At 47.5% G+C, this 18,887-nt stretch overlaps 1 protein-coding gene across 1 annotated transcript; it reads left to right on the forward strand.

Moving 5' to 3' along the window:
• Positions 1–2,931: 2,931 nt before the first annotated feature.
• MTNR1B (melatonin receptor 1B) lies at positions 2,932–13,022 on the forward strand. The gene is given in 3 exon segments (XM_006092758.1): positions 2,932–2,965; positions 2,968–3,156; positions 12,151–13,022. Coding segments are annotated over 3 exon segments (1,095 nt in total).
• Positions 13,023–18,887: the final 5,865 nt, after the last annotated feature.

Here is an 18,887-nt window from a genome sequence, read left to right on the forward strand (position 1 = left end):
CAGTGCCCAAAGGTCTTGAGAGACACTTTCGTGGATATGGCAGGGTGCACATTCTCGGGCAGTACAGGACAAATTCCTGCCTCATGCTCAATTAACCTAATGTGTGTTATTAGTGTGTCTGAACTGGGGCAACTTATACTGTATTCAACTTATCTATTGCTATGATGGTTGTTGAAAGTCAGAGAAGCACCATTACATGTTTGATATATGTGTGTGTGTAACCCAGAAAGCATGGCTGTCTCTTCTTCCTGAACACTCACACGTCCAGCTGTGTCCTTCTCCTCTTCCCTGTAACTACTACCAACTAGCTGGGCATCCCTTCTCATTCATAGGGGATTTGCCTTCTGACTCATAGTTGTTGTTGTTGGTGTTTTATCTCATAATCATGAAATCTACCCCCTGACTTCTCGGTTCTATAAGCTTCTCATTTCAACAAGCTTTCCCTCACCTTTCTCTGGCGCCCCACTCCCATAATCACCATCAGAACCCTCACATCAGTACAATCTGCACTGCTCAGAAATCTCAATTTCAAACGAGTCACTCTCTAAAATACCACAATCTATTTTTTTTTTCAGATTCACTCACCACAATTCTTTGAATTCAATCCCTCTAATCCCTCGATCCCACATCTTTCTCCTGATCCATCAGCCCCCTTCTGTCTTCTCATCATCCCTCATTTAACGCAAATCCTAGAGTGGATCTTCCTGCCATCTCCTTGCATTTCCTTCTGTTACTTACGCCTGGCTGGCAAGCTCCAATCCTCACTGAAGTTCCCTCTGCCTTCTCTGGGCCTGTCCCCAGCTGCTCCAAGTTGCTGATTAACAACCACCCGACAACGCTTCATTTAAAGTCTCAATCTCAAACCATACGGCCACTTGTTCTCCTGGCATACCTGTCATGCTTTCCTAGGTAACTTCCCCATTTTCTGAAATGACATTTCATACCTTCTTCTGTCTGCACACCTCCCACACTCTCTCCCCCTGAATCCTGGCTAATGAGGGAGCCTCAAACTCCCTGAGAGAATAGCGGCCAGAGAGGAAGGAGTTCATCTTCTCACCCAATCTAGAAACATTTGAATTGGCACCTGGCTTCTGCTTCCTTTCTCCTGTAGGGGAGAAAGCCTCTCTCTCCTAACAATAACATTCCTCCTCTGGATGAGCTCCTCTCTCAAGGCGTTTGTTCCTTTAATGATCATCTTCTGCATAATCACATCATCAGAGCCCCTCCCTCTCCAATGCTTCCTTTCTCTTCTTATTTATTTAAATTTTTATTCATTGATTTGAGAGAGAGAGAGAGAGAGAGAGAGAGAGAGAAAGAAAGATCTATTTGGTGTTCCCCTTATGTATGCATTCATGGTTGCTTCTTGTATGTGCCCTGACCAGGGATCAAACCTGAAACCTTGGTAAATCTGGACAACCCTCTAACCAACTGAGCTACCTGGACAAGGCTCATTCTTCCTTTGTGTTTTTGTATTTGTGGTGGGAGATGAGAGAGTATAACTTATATTAAAGCCCACATATACAAATAACCTCCCAGAAATTTATGTTGTGTTCCGTTACAGTCAATCCTCACCCCCACAGGCAGACATTGTTTTGATTTCTATCACTTTAATGTTTCCTGTTTTTGGACTTTACATAAATAAAATTGTACAGTATGTACTCTTTTATATCTTGCTTCTTTTGTTCAGTTTAATACTGTGAGATTAATCCATGTGGTTGTGTGTATTAGTAGTTTTCTTGCTGAGTAGTATTCCATTGTATGAATTCTCCACAATTTGCTTACCCACTCATCTGTTGATGGAAATTTAGGCTGTTTCCAGGTTTGGGCTACTATAAATCAGGCTGCTCTGGATATTCTTGCACAAATCCTTCTGTGGGCATATGTTTCACTTATGCATTTCATTTTTGATCATAGATGGTTTATGCTTAACTCCACAAAAAACTGCCAAACAGCTCTTTAAAGTGGCTGCACCACTTTGCATTCTGATGAAAGCAGTGTCGTCCCAGGTGCTTCACCTCCTCGCCAAATTTAGGATTATCAGCCTTTTTATCTCCGTGATTCCAGTGCTGCAAGAAGTGCTCAGCACAGTTCCTGGCATAAGATTCGCCCTCCAAAGAGGTTAGCTGTTATTATCTGGGTAAATGCTCAAACATTCTATATAAAGGGCATCTAAGTTTCTTCTCTCTTATAACCATTTTACTCTTGTTTTAAGCCCTCCGAAGCCCATGTTACAATAACCTCCAGTGTTGACCATGCATCTGTTTACGTATTATGTTTAAAGAGATGCCCATATCTATTAAAGTGCCTTCTTGGCTTTATACAGAGGACAGCGCAGAGGGTCACCAATGCCTCCCACGGTGAACAGCAAGTGCTCAATAAATAGCACAGCTTCACCGTTCTCCTGCAGCTGCCTTAGTGTAACTTTCCACCTTACCTTGCTCTGGGCTATGTTCCCATCGCCTGGGGATTACATTCTCTTTAGAGCTGCGCTTTGCCCTTCCAACAACAGCAGGTCTGGGCCACCAGCACCTTATCTAGTCTGCAAACCTGGGTTGTCCTGCCTCGTAAGCACAGGCGGCGGGGGCGGGCGGGGGGGCGGGCTGGGGTGTACAGAAGGGGGAATCCTTGCGCTCAGAAAGGGAAGTCTGAGCGGGACCAGACACGTGCTGGTCTCTGGGGGGCAAAGCAAGCTGCTCCATCGCAGCTGCCAAGGGACCCATTCCCTTTGGCAAAGCCTGCACCCCAAGACCTCCTCCTGTTCTCACATTTTTCTCCGCCCCCTGCCAAGGCTTAATTATCTAGTTTAGCTCCCTCCCCACTGGCCTCCTGCCGGGCCGTGCGAGCGTTCCACCGGGCGCTGCACCTCTTGCAGCAGCCAGAGGGGGCGGCGGGGCGGCGCGGCGGCGGGAGCAGGGCGCACGAGGGGCCAAGATGCCCGAGAACGGATCCTTCCGCAACTGCTGCGAGGGGGAGGGCGGGCCTGGCGCCCAGGCTGGCCCGGAGCGGGCGGCGGGCAGCCGTCCGGGCACCCTCGGCCTCCCTGGGTGGCGCCCGCTCTGTTCTCGGTGCTCGTCGTCACCACCGTGGTGGACGTCCTGGGCAACCTGCTGGTCATCCTCTCGGTGCTCAGGAACCGCAGGCTCCGCAACTACGCAGGTGAGCGCCACGCCCGCTTCTGGGCTCGGGCGGTGCCCTGGGCCTTGACCTCGCAATCCGCCGCCCGGTCCCTCCTGGGTGCCGGGGTCCCCAGGATCCCCGGTTCCTTTCTCTCTAATCTAGTCCCCAAGTTTGGTCCTGAACTCAGAAGTTAGGGTGAGTTGCTGCCTTCGCCCCCGACGTGAGGCTCTGACGCTTGCCTCTTGGAGCTGCTGAGGGCGCACTTGGCGCACCGGTGCCGGCAGGACTTGGGGAAAGTTTTTCTTGCGCCCTTGATGGCGGGGCGCAGGAGCTGCGGGTACCCACGCGGCTGGACAGCCTCGCTCTCCCTGGAGCTCCAGCTAGTGCCTGTCCAGATCGGCCCCTCTCTGGCCACAGACATCTCAGGATCTTGAATATTCCTCACTCTCCCCTCAAGTGCTGTGGCTTTAAGCAATAGGTGCTTAGAAAATATTTGCTAAGACAATGCATGCTTTAATGGAAGCATTCCGGTGGTTTTGTCAGGAACTTATCTCCAGGGCCATTTGAAGATCCAGTTCCAACAGGAGAGTGCAAATGCAGAAATCTGCAGGCTCTGCCTGGACCGAGCTGGATTGTTTTGAGATGGTCTGTTTTGGTTGGTTGTTGGTTGGTTTTTGTCCTGAGGACAGGGCATTCGTGAGATTGATCGAGGATTAAAACAATGATTTGGCCAAATAGCGCTGCAGTCTTGAAAATGTTTTCCCCCTTTCAGCCCACTCTCATTTCTGTTTTCCCATTCTCAGGTCTGCAAGGGAACCCAACCAGAGGGAGGGAGTAGTGAACTCTGACCCTGGAGGGTCCTAGGAGTGTGCTGACCATTTCTGCTTGGGAAGGAGCTCAGTGACCTATTTGTCAATTTGTAATTTCCCAATTTGGGCCTTAGAGGCTACTCATATACTGGCGTGAATTAAAATGAAAAGGTAACAGCAGAAAGCCAACTATATAGCTTAAACATGCTTTCCTAAGGAGCGAGGCTGTTCAGAATGGCCATTTTTAGTCAGTGGCTATATGTTTACATTTCGGGTGGCCCTGTGACTCTAGGATTTTTATCTAAAGAACAAACAAACAAAAGTGAGCTTCTGTCCCTACTAAGGAAAACAATAACTCAGCCCTTTCAGTAGCGGTGGCTAGTATTATTTGGAATATTTTCAAGATATTATTGTGTCTTTGAGGAAAAGCCTGTCTATTAGGAAAGAGCAGGTTATGATTAGAAAGCTGTATTTAATACTGTCCATCACATCGTCTATTTGCAGCAGCCACAAACATTCATTTCCTTCACAGAGGGACAGGGGCAAGCAGGACCGTGCCCTCCAGGTTCTGACACTGGCCACCTCTCTCCCTGAATGATGGGGTGTTTAGAGCAGGCCTGGTGGGGCTGTGGCCCTGCTCAGTACTATGGGCTGCCTGCCATGAGAGAGGTGGTGACTGAGGGCAGAGTGTGCCACTTCCCCTCTTCTGTCCTGCTGGCCTTTTCTGCACTGCCAGTCCGACTCATAGAAACCTTAGTGATTTGAGAGCATGGTCGGAGCAGGTCATGCACGGAGCAGGTCATGCACGTGTTACATTTCCCATCCTTCCTGCCTCCTGTTGAGTCTGTCCAGCTTCAGCACCAGAAAATAAACATTTAACACTATATCTACATGACATTGATTCTTCACACACTAGTGACTGCTCTAGGCATTCAGTTTAACCATTTGGCTTTATTAATGATAGTAATGAAAAATCATAGTATTGACTTAAAATAATGTTGGCAGAGTGAGATTTCAGAAGGTGCTTAAAAACTTAGCTTTGAGCCTGGCTGGTGTGGCTCAGTGGTTGAGTGTCAACCCATGAACCAGAAGGTCATGGTTTGATTCCCACTCAGGGCACATGCCTGAGTTCCAGGCTTGAGCCCCACCCAGTAGGGGTTGTGCAGGAGGCAGCCAATCAATGATTCTCTCTCATTGATGTTTCTACCTCTCTTTCTCTCCCGTCCTCTTGAAATATTTATATAGTTTAAAAACTGAATTTTGAATAGTTAGCACCATTTATTCCACTATTAATCAGGTCTTCTCTTATTAAAGAGTTTGGGTTTCCTTTAAGAAACACTGACCTCAGACCTTTCTGTAATTAAGTCTGGTTCCTTAATTCCTTGGTGCTAAGAAGGTAGGCATGACAATGAGAACACATATTTCTGATAACCAAGGCCCACAGTTTATATTAAGGCCATAGCATCTTTCATAGCAGACATCAGTATCCTTTGCCTGACTATTACAAACCCATTTTCTCTGGGGGGCAGACCCCTGTCGTTCTTAACAGGGGTATTCCTGATGGCAGGGTACATGGTCAGAGTCATTGTCCTCTTTTTTTTTTTCAGGACTGCCCTGTCTGCTTCTGTTGCTGCAGGCGTTGGGTTGACTTTTTCAGAGGTGGAACTAGAGAAAGGCAGACAGGAGGGATGGAGGGAAGGGGGAGACAGATGCAGGGAACTGACTCCACTTAGAAGGTAAGGCCAGGCATGTGCTCACTCTGCTGTATTCTCAGAGCCTCGCACAGCACACTTGGCACAGGGTTGGCATCTCATCCTTCTCAGTATGTGCTTCCTGGGTGCCTGTCATACTTGGGGCTCCCCTGACAGCAGCTGAGGACTTTCCCTGTACTAGGCACTGCTCCTCTTACCCCAGAATAGACCTCCCCAATGTCAGTCCCTGGATTTTTACTATCTCTTCCTTCCCATGCTGTTCTAGAACCTTCCTCCATCAAAGTCCTTTTCTCTTTTTCTCTTTTCTGTGTTTTTAATGTCTTCCTCTTTCCCTTTAGCCAACACACACACACACACACACACACACACACACACGGGTCTCCAGTGTTTAAAAGAAAAAGAAACTTTCCTTGATTTTTATGTCTCCTTCTACCGTCCTTCTCTTCTCAGCAGACATCTATCTATATATATAAAAGCCTAATCTACCCAACAACTGAATGACCCGTCGCTATGATGAGCACTGACCACCAGGGGGCAGACATTCAATGCAGGAGCTGCCCCCTGGTGGTCAGTGCGCTCCCACAGGGGGAAGTGCTGCTCAGCCAAATGCCAGGCTCATGGCTGGCGAGAGCACCGGCGGTGGCAGGAGCCTCTCCTGCCTCTGCAGCAGCGCTAAGGATGTCTGCCTGCCCGCTCCCTGGGCCTAAGCCATTAGGTAGACATTCCCCGAGGGCTCCTGGACTGCAAGAGGGCGCAGCCCGGTTTGAGGACCCCCCCTCCCTCCCCCCCCCCCCCCCCCGCCAGAGTGCATGAATGTCATGCACCAGGCCTCTAGTAAGCAAATAAATAGGCTGGCCCTGGACAAAGGCTCTCAAGAGGTGTGGAGAAATTGCTGAATTGACCCACAGTCCTTGCCCTCCAGGCGTTACAGGGTAAGGAGAGCCTACTTCATCATGGGGCTCTGTCCTACTGCTGACCTCCCATGGAGGTGTCTCTAGGTGGCAGGTGTCTTTGGACTGCTGAGTTTGTCCAGTTTGGAGTGCTTGCTATCAGAGGAAGACCAAACTGGGCTAAGGTGGAGTCCCTCCCTGAGGTTGCCTGCGCTCTCCAACCTCATAATTCAGTTCTGAATACAGTACCTTATTATCTCTTCCCGAGCAAAAATGAACACATTTTAAATCCCATAATTACATCTTTAGCCAAATAATCATGAAAGCTCATGATATTCTTTAATTCTTACAGTGTAGCTCTCCATAGCCCAGGGATATGAAGACTTTCAGGTTTCACTGCCTTTTCCCCCAACCCAGAAAGTTGGATTCTGTATTAGCATGATACACTACAAAACTGAGAAGATACTGATGTTGTCCTTACGTCTCACCATTCTACATATTTATTGCTGAAAGAGTAGAAGTTAGGGAGCTGGGAAGTAAATTCCAAATTCTCAGTTTTTAAGGATCTCATAGGCACATCTTATCTTCTTTATCCTCCTCCTCACCACTGCCTTCTCACAGCTTATCTCACAGGCATCCTAGTCCAACACTCACTCTGCATCTTACTCCAGCACTTTGAACCTCTGTCTTGTTCTTCCTCTGCAACTAATAATAATATAACAACACCAATCCTAAATGATAGCTGATATTACTATGTGCTTATTATGTGTCAGATACAAATCTCATTTGAAAGAAAGAGGGAGAGGAAAAGAATGAAAAAAACAACCCTGCACAACCCCCCATCAAAGGACATACCTTTCTAAGTCCGCTCTACTTCTCTCTTTCCCTTGAAGATGAAACCTACAGCACGAAAGTTTATTCTCCAACATTCAACAGAATTTTCCTCTGCTGATATCACTGTTGGTCTCCTAAATGCTAAGCTAAATAGGAATTTTTCTATTCTCCCTCACTTTTGGAGATGACCAGGAAACTACACCATTGCCCTTAATCCATTTGACATTTCTTTTTGTTGATTTCTCTTCTTTTTTTTGCACTTTTTCTCTGTGTGGCTATAGGCAATTCACATAATTCATGTGTTGGATTCTTGGTCTAGAAAACGGAAATCACACTCTGAACATTAAGGGATTCTGTTGAGAAACGTGAGTTAATTTATATAAATACACATCATGAACTTTAAGATGCTTTACCAATTGTTGTTTTGTTATGACATATAATTAAGGTAATAAAATGCTACTCTGAGAGTCTCCAAGTGATCTCTTTTGATGATTCTGGCAGAATGTTTTATAATACACAGTTGTTGTTTTTTAATGAATGCTTAAGCTCTTAAACATATTTTCTTCTTTTTAAGTAGTTGAAATATCCCCTATCATATTTTTATTTACACTATTAGCTTGCTTTGCCATCCTTTCCTCCATTAATTAAAGTGAAGTTAGATTTCAACTCAGCCCTTATGACCCATCCACATACTCTAGGATTTTCATAAATAATGTGACTTTTGAGGAAAACAATTCCTACCCTCAAATAATTTGGGAATCGAGTTAACAGCTTACATTAATATAAAAGACATTGTTTTAGTATTTGTAAGAAAATCAAGTTTTTGATAAATGATCTGTTCACAATGATTTCAAACGCCTATCCTTAGAAAGTAACAAAGATATCCCACATTCATTTCTTATGCCCTTTCCCGTACAAGATCCTATTTGAGGGGTCCTATTTGTGAGATGAAGGCGGCCTGCTGCAGGGTCTTGGTGGTTTTGTCCAGCTTCTTGAATTATCCTGCATAAGTAGCCCCATCCCCCGACACTACCCCCAGTCCCACGCCAGCTTATTTATTCCCCACTGTTCCCACCATCTCCTTCTGGCCTTCCTCCCAGCTCTCACCACACCGAAGGGCCACTGTTTCTGTGTCTGCTCCCCCAATAGCACAGTTGGCATCTCAGCGGTAGGGGCCGTGTCTTTCATCCATCACTGTGCCTACCCAAGCATGGTAGGTACTCATTACTGTAAATGTATTACATATTTGAATGGGTGGAAGATAGAAGAGACCGAAAGGCACAGGAAGTTTAATCCTGTTAGGAATAATAGACCATCTGTTGACTTCCTTATCATAATCCTCACTGCATCTTGTTTTTATTTAAGTACCTCCTCTCTGAGACCCTGAGCTTTGTAAAGGGAGGGAGTGTGCATATCTTGCTCACCACATTTCCTTGAGCCCTGGCATAGGCAGAACCAGTACCTAGCAGATACTCAGCAATATTTGTTGAGTAAATTACTCAATGACTGTGCATTTCTATACCGCCTATTTGAGCTTAGTGATGAGTGACAATTTAAATCCAACAAACTCTTCTCCAGGGCAGGCAGGGTGGGCACGAGGATGAGAGGTAAGGGCTTTGTCTTCCAGAATTCTCCTGATAGAAACTAGATAGCTTAACACTCGCTGGCTCTTTTCCAGTGTACCAGGTCCTCGACAAGAAATAGGTTTCCCAGAAAGAAGGAAAGAGAGGAGGGGAGAAGAGAGGGAATCATGATGGTTGATATGTGAAGGGTTGTGCTTTGCGTGTGAATGTGGAAGGGAATTACATATTAGTAAACAGAACCCTGTTGTCTATGTTTGCTAATACGCCCTGTCTGATGGAGGAAAATGGAAATAAGTCACACTGGGACTTGTGACATAAATATTCATCAGAAGCCTGTGCATGGGGTGATGACCAGGGCTGTGTGCATCCTGGCTGATTTCTCACCTGTCTGGGGAAGAAACAGATAGAGAACCGGTTATCTTTCCTTGACTGTCATCCAGGTAGAACCTGACTTCTTACAGATGAGAGACAAAACCAGAATTTTATTCGCCTGACTTAGAATGATGTCAAGAAAGCCAGAAGACAGTATGACATCTGGGCAGTTAACTGTACAGCATGAACTGGTTGATTTCAGCCTTTTAAGAACAGCCAGAGTAATAGGGGAGAGTAATTGAATCACTTTCCACGTGGAGTTGGATGTGTTCTCCCCACTATTTGCCAGCTGTTTGCCAGCCTTTGGGGCATTATTAGGGGATGAGCCACATTAACATGGCAGAGCTTGACTCACTCTCCTGGGGAAACAGCTGGACGGTTTGCACCGGCGCCCAGCAGCTCTTGACTTTCTCCCCAGGTACTTCAAGTACCAAAAGCTTGTTTGCCACTTAGCAGGCCTGGCTGAGACCAATATTCCTGTGCTGGAAAGAAGCAGTTTTCCTCATCAAAGCAGCCGTATGGAGTGTGCATGAGGAGGGGGAAAGAGGCCTTCAAAAGACAAGCAGGGAACTGATGAAAGAATCAACACAGAGAAAGAAGTTCATTAACTTACCCAAGTTCACGTGGACACAAAGTGGCCGAACTGAGATTACCCCAAGTCACTCCAACTCCAGCGCCACCTCCAAATGTCAAAGGGACATTTAAAATTCAGCTGAAAACAAGAACTGGCAGAGAGGAAATCCCCCCACTCTTTTGGGACCAAATAAGGTCTGAGTAGGGGAGTCAGAGACAGAGCTACCAGTGGAGACAGCACACAAGGCTGGGAATTAAATGGAGAAGCAGGAGTCCCCTCCACACCCCAGGGAAGTCCTCAGATGTGCATTGCTTGCTTGCAGAACCAACCAGAAAGAACACGAGGGGGCTTTATCCCATTGAGTAAATAGATTTCCTAAAATAGTAGCTTGGATGGAATCCTGCAGGTCAATCTGAGGCCGGAGTCTCCTTTACCATCAACCTCTATGTGAATGTCTCAGGAGACAGGGATACTCACTCACTACCTCACAAACACTCCAATTGTCCAAATGATTTCTTTCCTCTACATCCTGTCTCCCTCGGGCCCTAACCTAGTTGTCTGGACTTAGGAGTGGTTAGGTCCTGAGAACCCCCAGGGAACTAACAGATTTCTTTGCTGTTGGTTCTGAGTGGGGTTGACCCCAAACCTCTGAGGCCAAAATAGGCACTTCAGGACGGCTGCCTGTGGGTCTTCCAGGTTTCCAAGGGCACCTGGCGCATGTCCCATGGAAACTTTGTTGAGATGGGGTGAGAATGTGTGTTGGGATGGAAGAGGGCTGAAGAACCTTGTAGGTTCCTAACTAAGTTGGAGTCCACCTCACCTAAAGGTCTGACACAGGGGAACCCCCAGCTGGGTGCCTCTGAGCCTCCCTTTATCTGAATCCTTTTGAAGCCAGACCACAGCCCGGCCTCTCTGATCACTGTGCCTTTTGGACTCTTCCCATCTGCCTGACCCTTGGGTTCCTGGGCTGGTCACATCGGCCTCTGGAGCGCAGAGCAGATGCACGGTGGCAGTGGGGCATCAGTGTTCTTGCCTCCTTGGAGAGTCCCCCCTGTGAATGCATTCCTTCTGCCCTCTGTGGTCAGCCACTCTTCACCATGTGGCAAGAGGACAGAGGACTTGAAACACTGTGTCCAGCACCCACTGTGTCCCCAAGGGCCTCTGCTGGTGGGAGAGTGTCTTTTGAGCTCACGGTAGGGGCTCAGAGAGTACACTTGGTGAATAAAACAAATGGCATTAGGGACTTTATGTTGTCCGAACGGTCAGGTTTTTGGTGCTTCATTCATGAGTCAGTGTTTGTTTAGAAACAGAGACTGTGTTCTTTCGGATTAAGTCCTATCTCCTCCCTAGGATGCTGGCCCAGAACATGCCTACAACATACTGATCGATGGTTGTTGAGGTTTTCTGAGGCTCTCCCTAGATGGCTGCGTTTGGTGATGCTGGAGAATGTTCTATTCAGAGGAGGGAGGCAGTTCAGGAAGCGAGGGAATGTGCAGGCACAGCTGGGAGGCCCGTGGATGCTGTGAGACAGGGAGCATCCACAGCCCCTCCCCTCCACAGAACTGGACTCTGAGCCACCATGCCAGGTGTCTGCCACATGGCAACATGGCTTCATTTAGGCCCCAGGTAAGGCAGACAGGGAAACACCAGAACTCATCGTTCCCGTTCTCATAACCTTTCTTCCATGCCACCTGCAAAATGTGGTTCACATTTAGAAAAATGAATTAAAAACTCTTGGAAAGTGCCTGTCAACCAGTGGGGAGAGGATGCAGAAGGAAACTGTCAGAGAGAGATGCAGGAGGTGGGCAGGAAGAGGGGAGGGATGGCAAGTCCATACTCCTGATTCTCAGACTCATCTCCCCAGAATCCTTGCCGGAGTTAAATGATCAAAACCACGGAGCACCTGTGCCTGTCATGAAACCAGTTACCATTCGTGAGCACCCACTGTGTCCCCAAGCATGATGAACCATTATTTCATTCTCACAGCCACAGTATAAAGTAGCATCATCATCCCCGGTTTACAAATGAGAAAAATGAGTCCCGGAGAGTCTGAGCAACTGCTTCAGTCACACAGTTAGTGAGCAGAGGTGCGGTTGGAACCCAGAACTCCGTGTCTCTCAAAGCCACTTGGTTTCCATTCCCAGTACTAACAGTAACCCAGTTAGTTACTATGAAGTAACTGAACAAAGAATAGAACATGTTACAGAATAGAAGTCGTGAGGTCTCATCCTGACTCCTGCTTCCTGTTTCCTGTTCCAGGTAATTTGTTCTTGGTGAGTCTGGCGTTGGCTGACCTGGTGGTGGCCTTGTACCCCTACCCACTAATCCTCATGGCCATCTTCCATGACGGCTGGGCCCTGGGGGAGGTGCACTGCAAGGCCAGTGCCTTTGTGATGGGCCTGAGCGTCATCTGCTCCGTCTTCAACATTACTGCCATTGCCATTAACCGCTACTGCTACATCTGCCACAGCGTGGCCTACAACCGGATCTACCGGCACTGGCACACCCCGCTCTACATCTGCCTCGTCTGGCTCCTCACCGTGGTGGCCTTGGTGCCCAACTTTTTCGTGGGGTCCCTAGAGTATGACCCACGCATCTACTCCTGCACCTTTAACCAGACGACCAGCACCCAGTACACCGTGGCGGTGGTGGCCATCCACTTCCTCCTCCCCATGGCTGTCGTGTCCTTCTGTTACCTGCGCATCTGGTTGCTGGTGCTCCAGGCCCGCAGGAAGGCCAAGTCCGAGAGCAGGCTGCGCCTGCGGCCCAGTGACATCCGGAGCTTTCTCACCATGTTCGTGGTGTTTGTCATCTTCGCCATCTGCTGGGCCCCGCTGAACTGCATCGGCCTTGCTGTGGCCATCAGCCCAGAGGAAATGGCTCCTCAGGTGCCAGAAGGGCTCTTTGTCACGAGCTACTTCCTGGCTTACTTCAACAGCTGCCTCAATGCCATCATCTACGGGCTCCTGAACCAGAACTTCCGCAGGGAATACAAGAAGATTATCTCGATCCTCTGGAACCCATGGTTCTGCTTTCAGGACACTTCCAAGGGCAGCCACACTGAGGGGCAGCAGGGCCAGGATCTACCTGTTGTTAATGCCCAGCACCCCGTCCAGGCAGATGCTCTCTAGCCTGGATCTGAGACACACCGGCTAGGTGGCAAACTCAGCACTGGTAGAAGTGAATCTGTTCCAAGGGTGAGATCAGCCACCCTGCTGTGCTGTCCTCTTAGCATGACAGCACGTGGCTTGTGGAACTTTATCCTGTGGACAAAAGCCTGTTACCACCCTTGGTTCAGGCTGGTCAAGGGACAACTACAGGTACTGGGGGCCATGTGCCCCTGAGCATAGGCCCAGACCTGGCAGATATTCTCAGTGGTGCATTTGAGGCTTGACGTCTACAAGGTCTAAAGAAGAGACAGAATAAGGAAAGGCCTGGGGCAGAAGAAGCCAATGCTCTCAATCCCCACTTTTGTCTCCTTGCTGCTTTCTCTTTTCCCCCCTGAGGGGTGGCAGGAATGGATATCTTCCAGTTAGCAAGAATGAAGGAGCAAGCTCTGCAGAGCTGGAAGGTGGGTAGCTGTGTAGGGGCCTCAGGGGGCTGGGGTGGGTGCAGAGGGCAAGCAGTCTACATTCTCCCCCCCTGACCTTTCCTACACACACATACATGTATGCACCTGCACAAACACCATCATATATACATTGTACTTGCCACCACATCACACTGTGTGTGATCTGTATATATGTACACATCACACTATAGGTGGTTACAGACCACAAATGAGCGACACATCACTCTTCATGTGCTTGAAACACAAAGTCTACCTGGTTTCCTTGCCTGATTTTTCCAAGTTCAGTTGAGGGACTTGGGACAAGTCCCCTAACCTCAGTATTTCTTAGTTACTCACCTTAAAGTGGGATCATCCAGTTCCTCGTAAGATAGTTGTGATGAATTGCTGAGGACAATGCCTGACACATGGCTAGCACTGAGTAATCACTAGTTTTTACTATTATTCTAACTATACAAAATGAAAGGCAGCCTTGAAGGAGAGAAGAAATCACACACACACAGGAATAGGAGGAACGAGAAAGGGAAGATGTGTGTGGAAGTGGGAGAAGGGCAGCTCCATCCGAATTTCTGACGGCTAGTGTGTTTACGGACTTGCTATTTGTAGACGTCAGGTCTTCATTTAGCACCAACAGACTTATCTGCCTTCTTCAAACCCACAAATATTAATCGAGTACCAGTCTAGCAGAAGCAACAAAGGGCATGTTGTCTGCCCTCTGAGAAGCCATAGTATGTTAACAAACAATATCAGCTAACATTTATCGGTGTTAGCTTTGTATCAGGCATTGTGGTACATGCTTGGTATGTATTATTTCACTTAATCCTTATCAAACTCTTTGAGAGAATATTACTATCCATATTTTTCATGAGAAACTGAAACTCAAAGAAGTGAGATGATTTCCTGAGTTCACAGAGCTGTTGAATTCAAAGCTAAGTGTGGAGCCCAAGTCTGTCTGATGGCAGCACCCACTCTGGCTCCCTTCCCCCTATACGTACAGCTTAGAATGTGTGGCAGCAACAAAGTGGAGTGGAGTACATACCCCAAGTATATAAAATGCCTAGAGGCTCCAAAGAGAGAGAGAGAAGGTCCCTCAGTCAGCCGGCTGCTTCCCAGAGGAAGAGCCCAGATGCCGATCTTCCGGCACCAGGCTGGATGCTCTCCTTCCCACGTAATGTGAGGAACCAGGCCGGGTGCTGTGCTTAGTCACCTTGTTGCCTGGGAGCTTGTTAAACATTAGCAAATGCTCTGGGCTCCACAAACAAGGTTTCCAGCGTGGAAATCTGGGGAAGGCCCTAGGAATCTGATTCAGCCCCTGGAGGTCAGGACCAAACTGTTAGACGTGTAGGTGTTCCAGCTCTGGTTGCTGGCACTTGGGATCCAGTTGTGTAGGTGTTCCAGCTCTGGTTGCTGGCACTTGGGATCCAGTTGCTGGGTGTGGAGAGTCCTGGCACTTGGGATCCAGTTGTGTAGGTGTTCCAGCTCTGGTTGCTGGCACTTGGGATCCAGTTGCTGGGTGTGGAGAGTCCTGCCCAGGGAGACCTCCCAGTTCAGACCTCAATCTGAGAGACTCATGAGGCCTAAGGCTTTTCCTTGAACTACCACCACTTTTCCTGGCTCTGGGCAGAGCATGAGCTGACCAGGTAAGGCATATATCTGCTCTCTGCCAAAGGCATGGATTTTCCCTTCACTCCTGTCGAGGAGGTAACAAGGTGTCCCCTCGTACTCCCCTTATCCTTAGCTTTGAGCTGAGCGGCTCCATAAATACAGATTGGAGGAATGAAAGCTCTCTTCGGTTTCCTGGTTCGCCAGATCCCAGCACTGACAATCCACTCACTGGGACCTTTTCTGTTTCCACAGGTTTTTGATGATGGCGCAGGAGCTGAGAGAAGGAAGGGGCATGGGGAAAACCTGGGACATTGGGCCATGTACATACTCACATGGAATGGCTGTGACTTAAATAAAGACAATTTTGCTACAGTAGTGTGGGAACTCTATCCATCCTCTGATTTCTTGACTCTGGACAGTTTGTTTGAAGGTACCGCCTTGCAACCTTCCTTTCCATCTGTATCAGTTTGCTGGGGCTGCCATAAAAAGTAGCATAGAGTGGGTGGCTTAATCAAGAGAAAATCCTGTAGTTCTACCTTCAGAATGTTTACAGCTAGTGTTGAACAGAATCTGACTAAAGTTGCAGCAAAGGCTAGTCCCAGGTCACTACAAATTGGACTGAGGCCAATCCCCTATCCCACTAGAAGCCTGACAGGAGAGTGGGCGTGTCCTTCCCTGGGGATTAATGTATTCTACTTCTGTTTTGACTGTTCTTATGAGACATGCAAAGCAAAGAGGAAAGGCAGTGTGGCCCATGAACAAGAGAAGAATCGTCAATAGAAGAAGATCCAGAGATGGTACAAAGGTTGGAATAAGAAGACAAGGACTTAAAGATAACTTTTGACAGATATGTTAAAAGCTGTGGTGGAAAAGGTGGACAACACGTGTGATGGCGTATAGAGATGCAATCTACAACAAAGGGGTTTGTTGAAATAAAAAATATAATATCAGACATGAAAAGTTTATTTGAAGGGCTTAACAGAAAACTGTACAGAGCAGAGAAAATTAAACAAAGCAAAATTAGTAACGGCACCGGGAAAATCTGCATGAAAACAGGTACCAACTTCCAAGAGACCTCTCCTGATGGAGTCACACAGGGAACAGTTGTTCTAGCAACAAATTGTGACAACAAGCATGAAGCGTTATCTGCTAGAGAACCTCGCCTGAGCCTAGATGTCCAGGAGGTTAGTCACACAGACACCCTCTGCCTGGCAGACTCCCCAGAGAAAGTTGGTGTTCATCATAAACCACAATATTTGTATAAATAGTTTATGTTCAATGAGCCACTCTTATCAGGTGCAGAATGGTGGAAACCCTCTTGAAATCCAATTCCCAGATGCCAGCAAAGCCAACCTCACAAGCAGGCCTTTCTAAGGATGCCAGTTGCAGACCTGCTATATTAACTCTTCTCTGCACCTTTCTGTATTGCAAATTAAGTACATACTTCTAAATAACCGTGGTCAAAGAAAAAAATCACCGCGAAATAAAATGTTTTTCAGGGGGGCAATGGAAAAGACTATAACTACTAATAGAGTTCTGTTTCCTCTTTTTGAAAAAGCTCAAGCCGACCAATTATAATCAGATCTGAAGTGCACTCAGAGCATTGGTGCGGTTTCTTTTATGATAATCAGGTAGAACCGTGGAGATCAATAAGCCACCAGGTCAAAATGTGCACGGAGGGTGACCCCACCCTGAAGCTAGGCCAACAGAAGGCCTGGAGAAATGAAGCCGTCTGCCACTGACCTGCGTCAGGTAGCCAACGTGCACAGCCAAAGGACAGGCCCGGGATGAGAGGGGGATGGCGGCGCTGATTTGTCACGTGCTAAGGCGGCTGCCACACTTGGACTCTCACGGACTGCTCACCGGTGTCAGCACTGTGCGCGGTGTTTGGCGGGACGGGGACTTCAGATGAGTCACACGTGGTTTCTGCCTTCTGAGCAGTTCACAGTCCCGTGAGAGGAAGGGACTTCTATTGCAAGGAGAAAACCCTTTTCTGGGCTTTCCTGCTAGAACCCTGACTCGGGGAGAGGGGCAGTGATGTGAAGGCGAGGAGGAGGAGGATCACAGCCATAGTTACGAGGCCACTTACCACTGACTGAGTGTCTGCTGTGGGGCAGCCCTGCCCAAGCGCTTTCTACGCATCATTTCCATGGGTTAGGTGTAATTATTGCCATTTTGTGGAGGGATAAGGGAAGCTCAAGTTAAGTAACTTGCCTAAATGTATACACGGATCCACCTGAGTTCATATGGGAGAGTATGGGGCTCTCTCCAAGCCTCATCTATAAAGCAGAACAATCACTGTGGGAGTTGGTCTGAGACAAGACTCTTTAGACATGCATCCATTATGAGGAAGCGTGTGACTGCTGAGATAAGGTCTGAATCATTGCCCCACTGTGTAAATATTTCATAACGTACCTATTCATTTGACAGGCACACTGACACTGGTATCCATTTAGATTGCCTCCCAGCAAGCAGTTTTTCCTTCAAAATATTCTCAACTTGGCTTCCTCATTCAATTAGACTATCTCTGAGGGGGTGCCTTCTTTCCAGGGAATCCCTAATCAGGAGTACTTGTTCTTGAATGGCCAAGTAGCTCTACATTTTTCTAATTGCACAGAAGAAGTCAAGAAATAGAAACTTACTAATCTTTGATCAAGTTGCAGTTTCCAAATCAGGTTCTGTACCACCATCACCCCGCAGACGGAGCCTGCACACCGTTGTGGGTGACGGATGCATTCTAAGGAAGACTTTACTAGTACTTAGCAGGGAAATTCATCATGTGGGGCATGAGAATTCTCTGCCCTCGTGTTTCTTTGACTATTTGTTTTCCTTAGTACACAGTACAAATCACATTATTTTCTTCTTCATTCTATAAAGAGGAGGATGAAGGCCATTCTTGGAATGGCAGGACCACTAGGTAAGAATGCAGATAGTCACTGTGCATACACACCCAGCATCACTCACAGGAACAGAGCCCCACCTGGGCCAGGAGAAGAAAGCAGGTGATAGGTACATGATGTCAGCGAAGATGCCCGCTGGGAAAGGCTTTCTGAGAGAAGTGTAGTTACAGCTGTAGTGAGCCCTACAGCCTTGCAAAATGTTTACTGTTTCTCCTTAGCTGCAGTAGCAGGTTTAAGTAGGATAAGCAAATACTGTACTTTGGAAGTGGAAGAAGGAACTGTTAGTGAGTATGTAAAGACAATAGGTGCAAATCGACCATCCCGGGTACAGGGGGACCTGTGGTTGCCCAGGTTTAGGGAAAACATCCTGATACAAGGGAAAGCTGCAGGAGAACTTCTGAGATGACAGATCTGTCAGAATCAGAAACAGTTATGTTAGTTTCTGTCTATATGAAATCCAATGCTTATGAGAAAAAAAAGTGGAAGAATTCAACCTATTAATGGTTTAAACTAAAATAGTTTGTAAATGCCTCAAAACCCCCTCCCGCACCCCACTTCCCAGAAGGCAATGTAATAATGTCTGCAGAGTGTTCAGATGACCCAGAGAAAGTGCTCATAGTATTAGCAAAGGTTGAGGGGGGGGATGGCCAGCCGAGGGAAGAACAGTATCAGTAGTATGGTTGGTAGTAGCAGCATTGTGCTGGGGGAGAAGAGGTGTGAGAGGAAGGCCTCTCCGTGGGCTACGGCTGATCAACATGAGCAACCTGGTCACTAGAAGAAGGAGCAGGTGTAGAGAATGAGGCAGGCTGCTATGGAATGGAGGTGGATGGAGTTGCCGTGAGTCCCTTTGGAATTTGGGTTTGCAAATTCAGCCTCCAAGATAGCATGATCTGGGGGTGAAACAGATCTGAAATGAAATACTA

The sequence above is a fragment of the Myotis lucifugus genome, unplaced genomic scaffold (genome assembly GCF_000147115.1).
Source record: "Myotis lucifugus unplaced genomic scaffold, Myoluc2.0 scaffold_104, whole genome shotgun sequence".
NCBI classification, from domain to species: Eukaryota; Metazoa; Chordata; class Mammalia; order Chiroptera; family Vespertilionidae; genus Myotis; species Myotis lucifugus.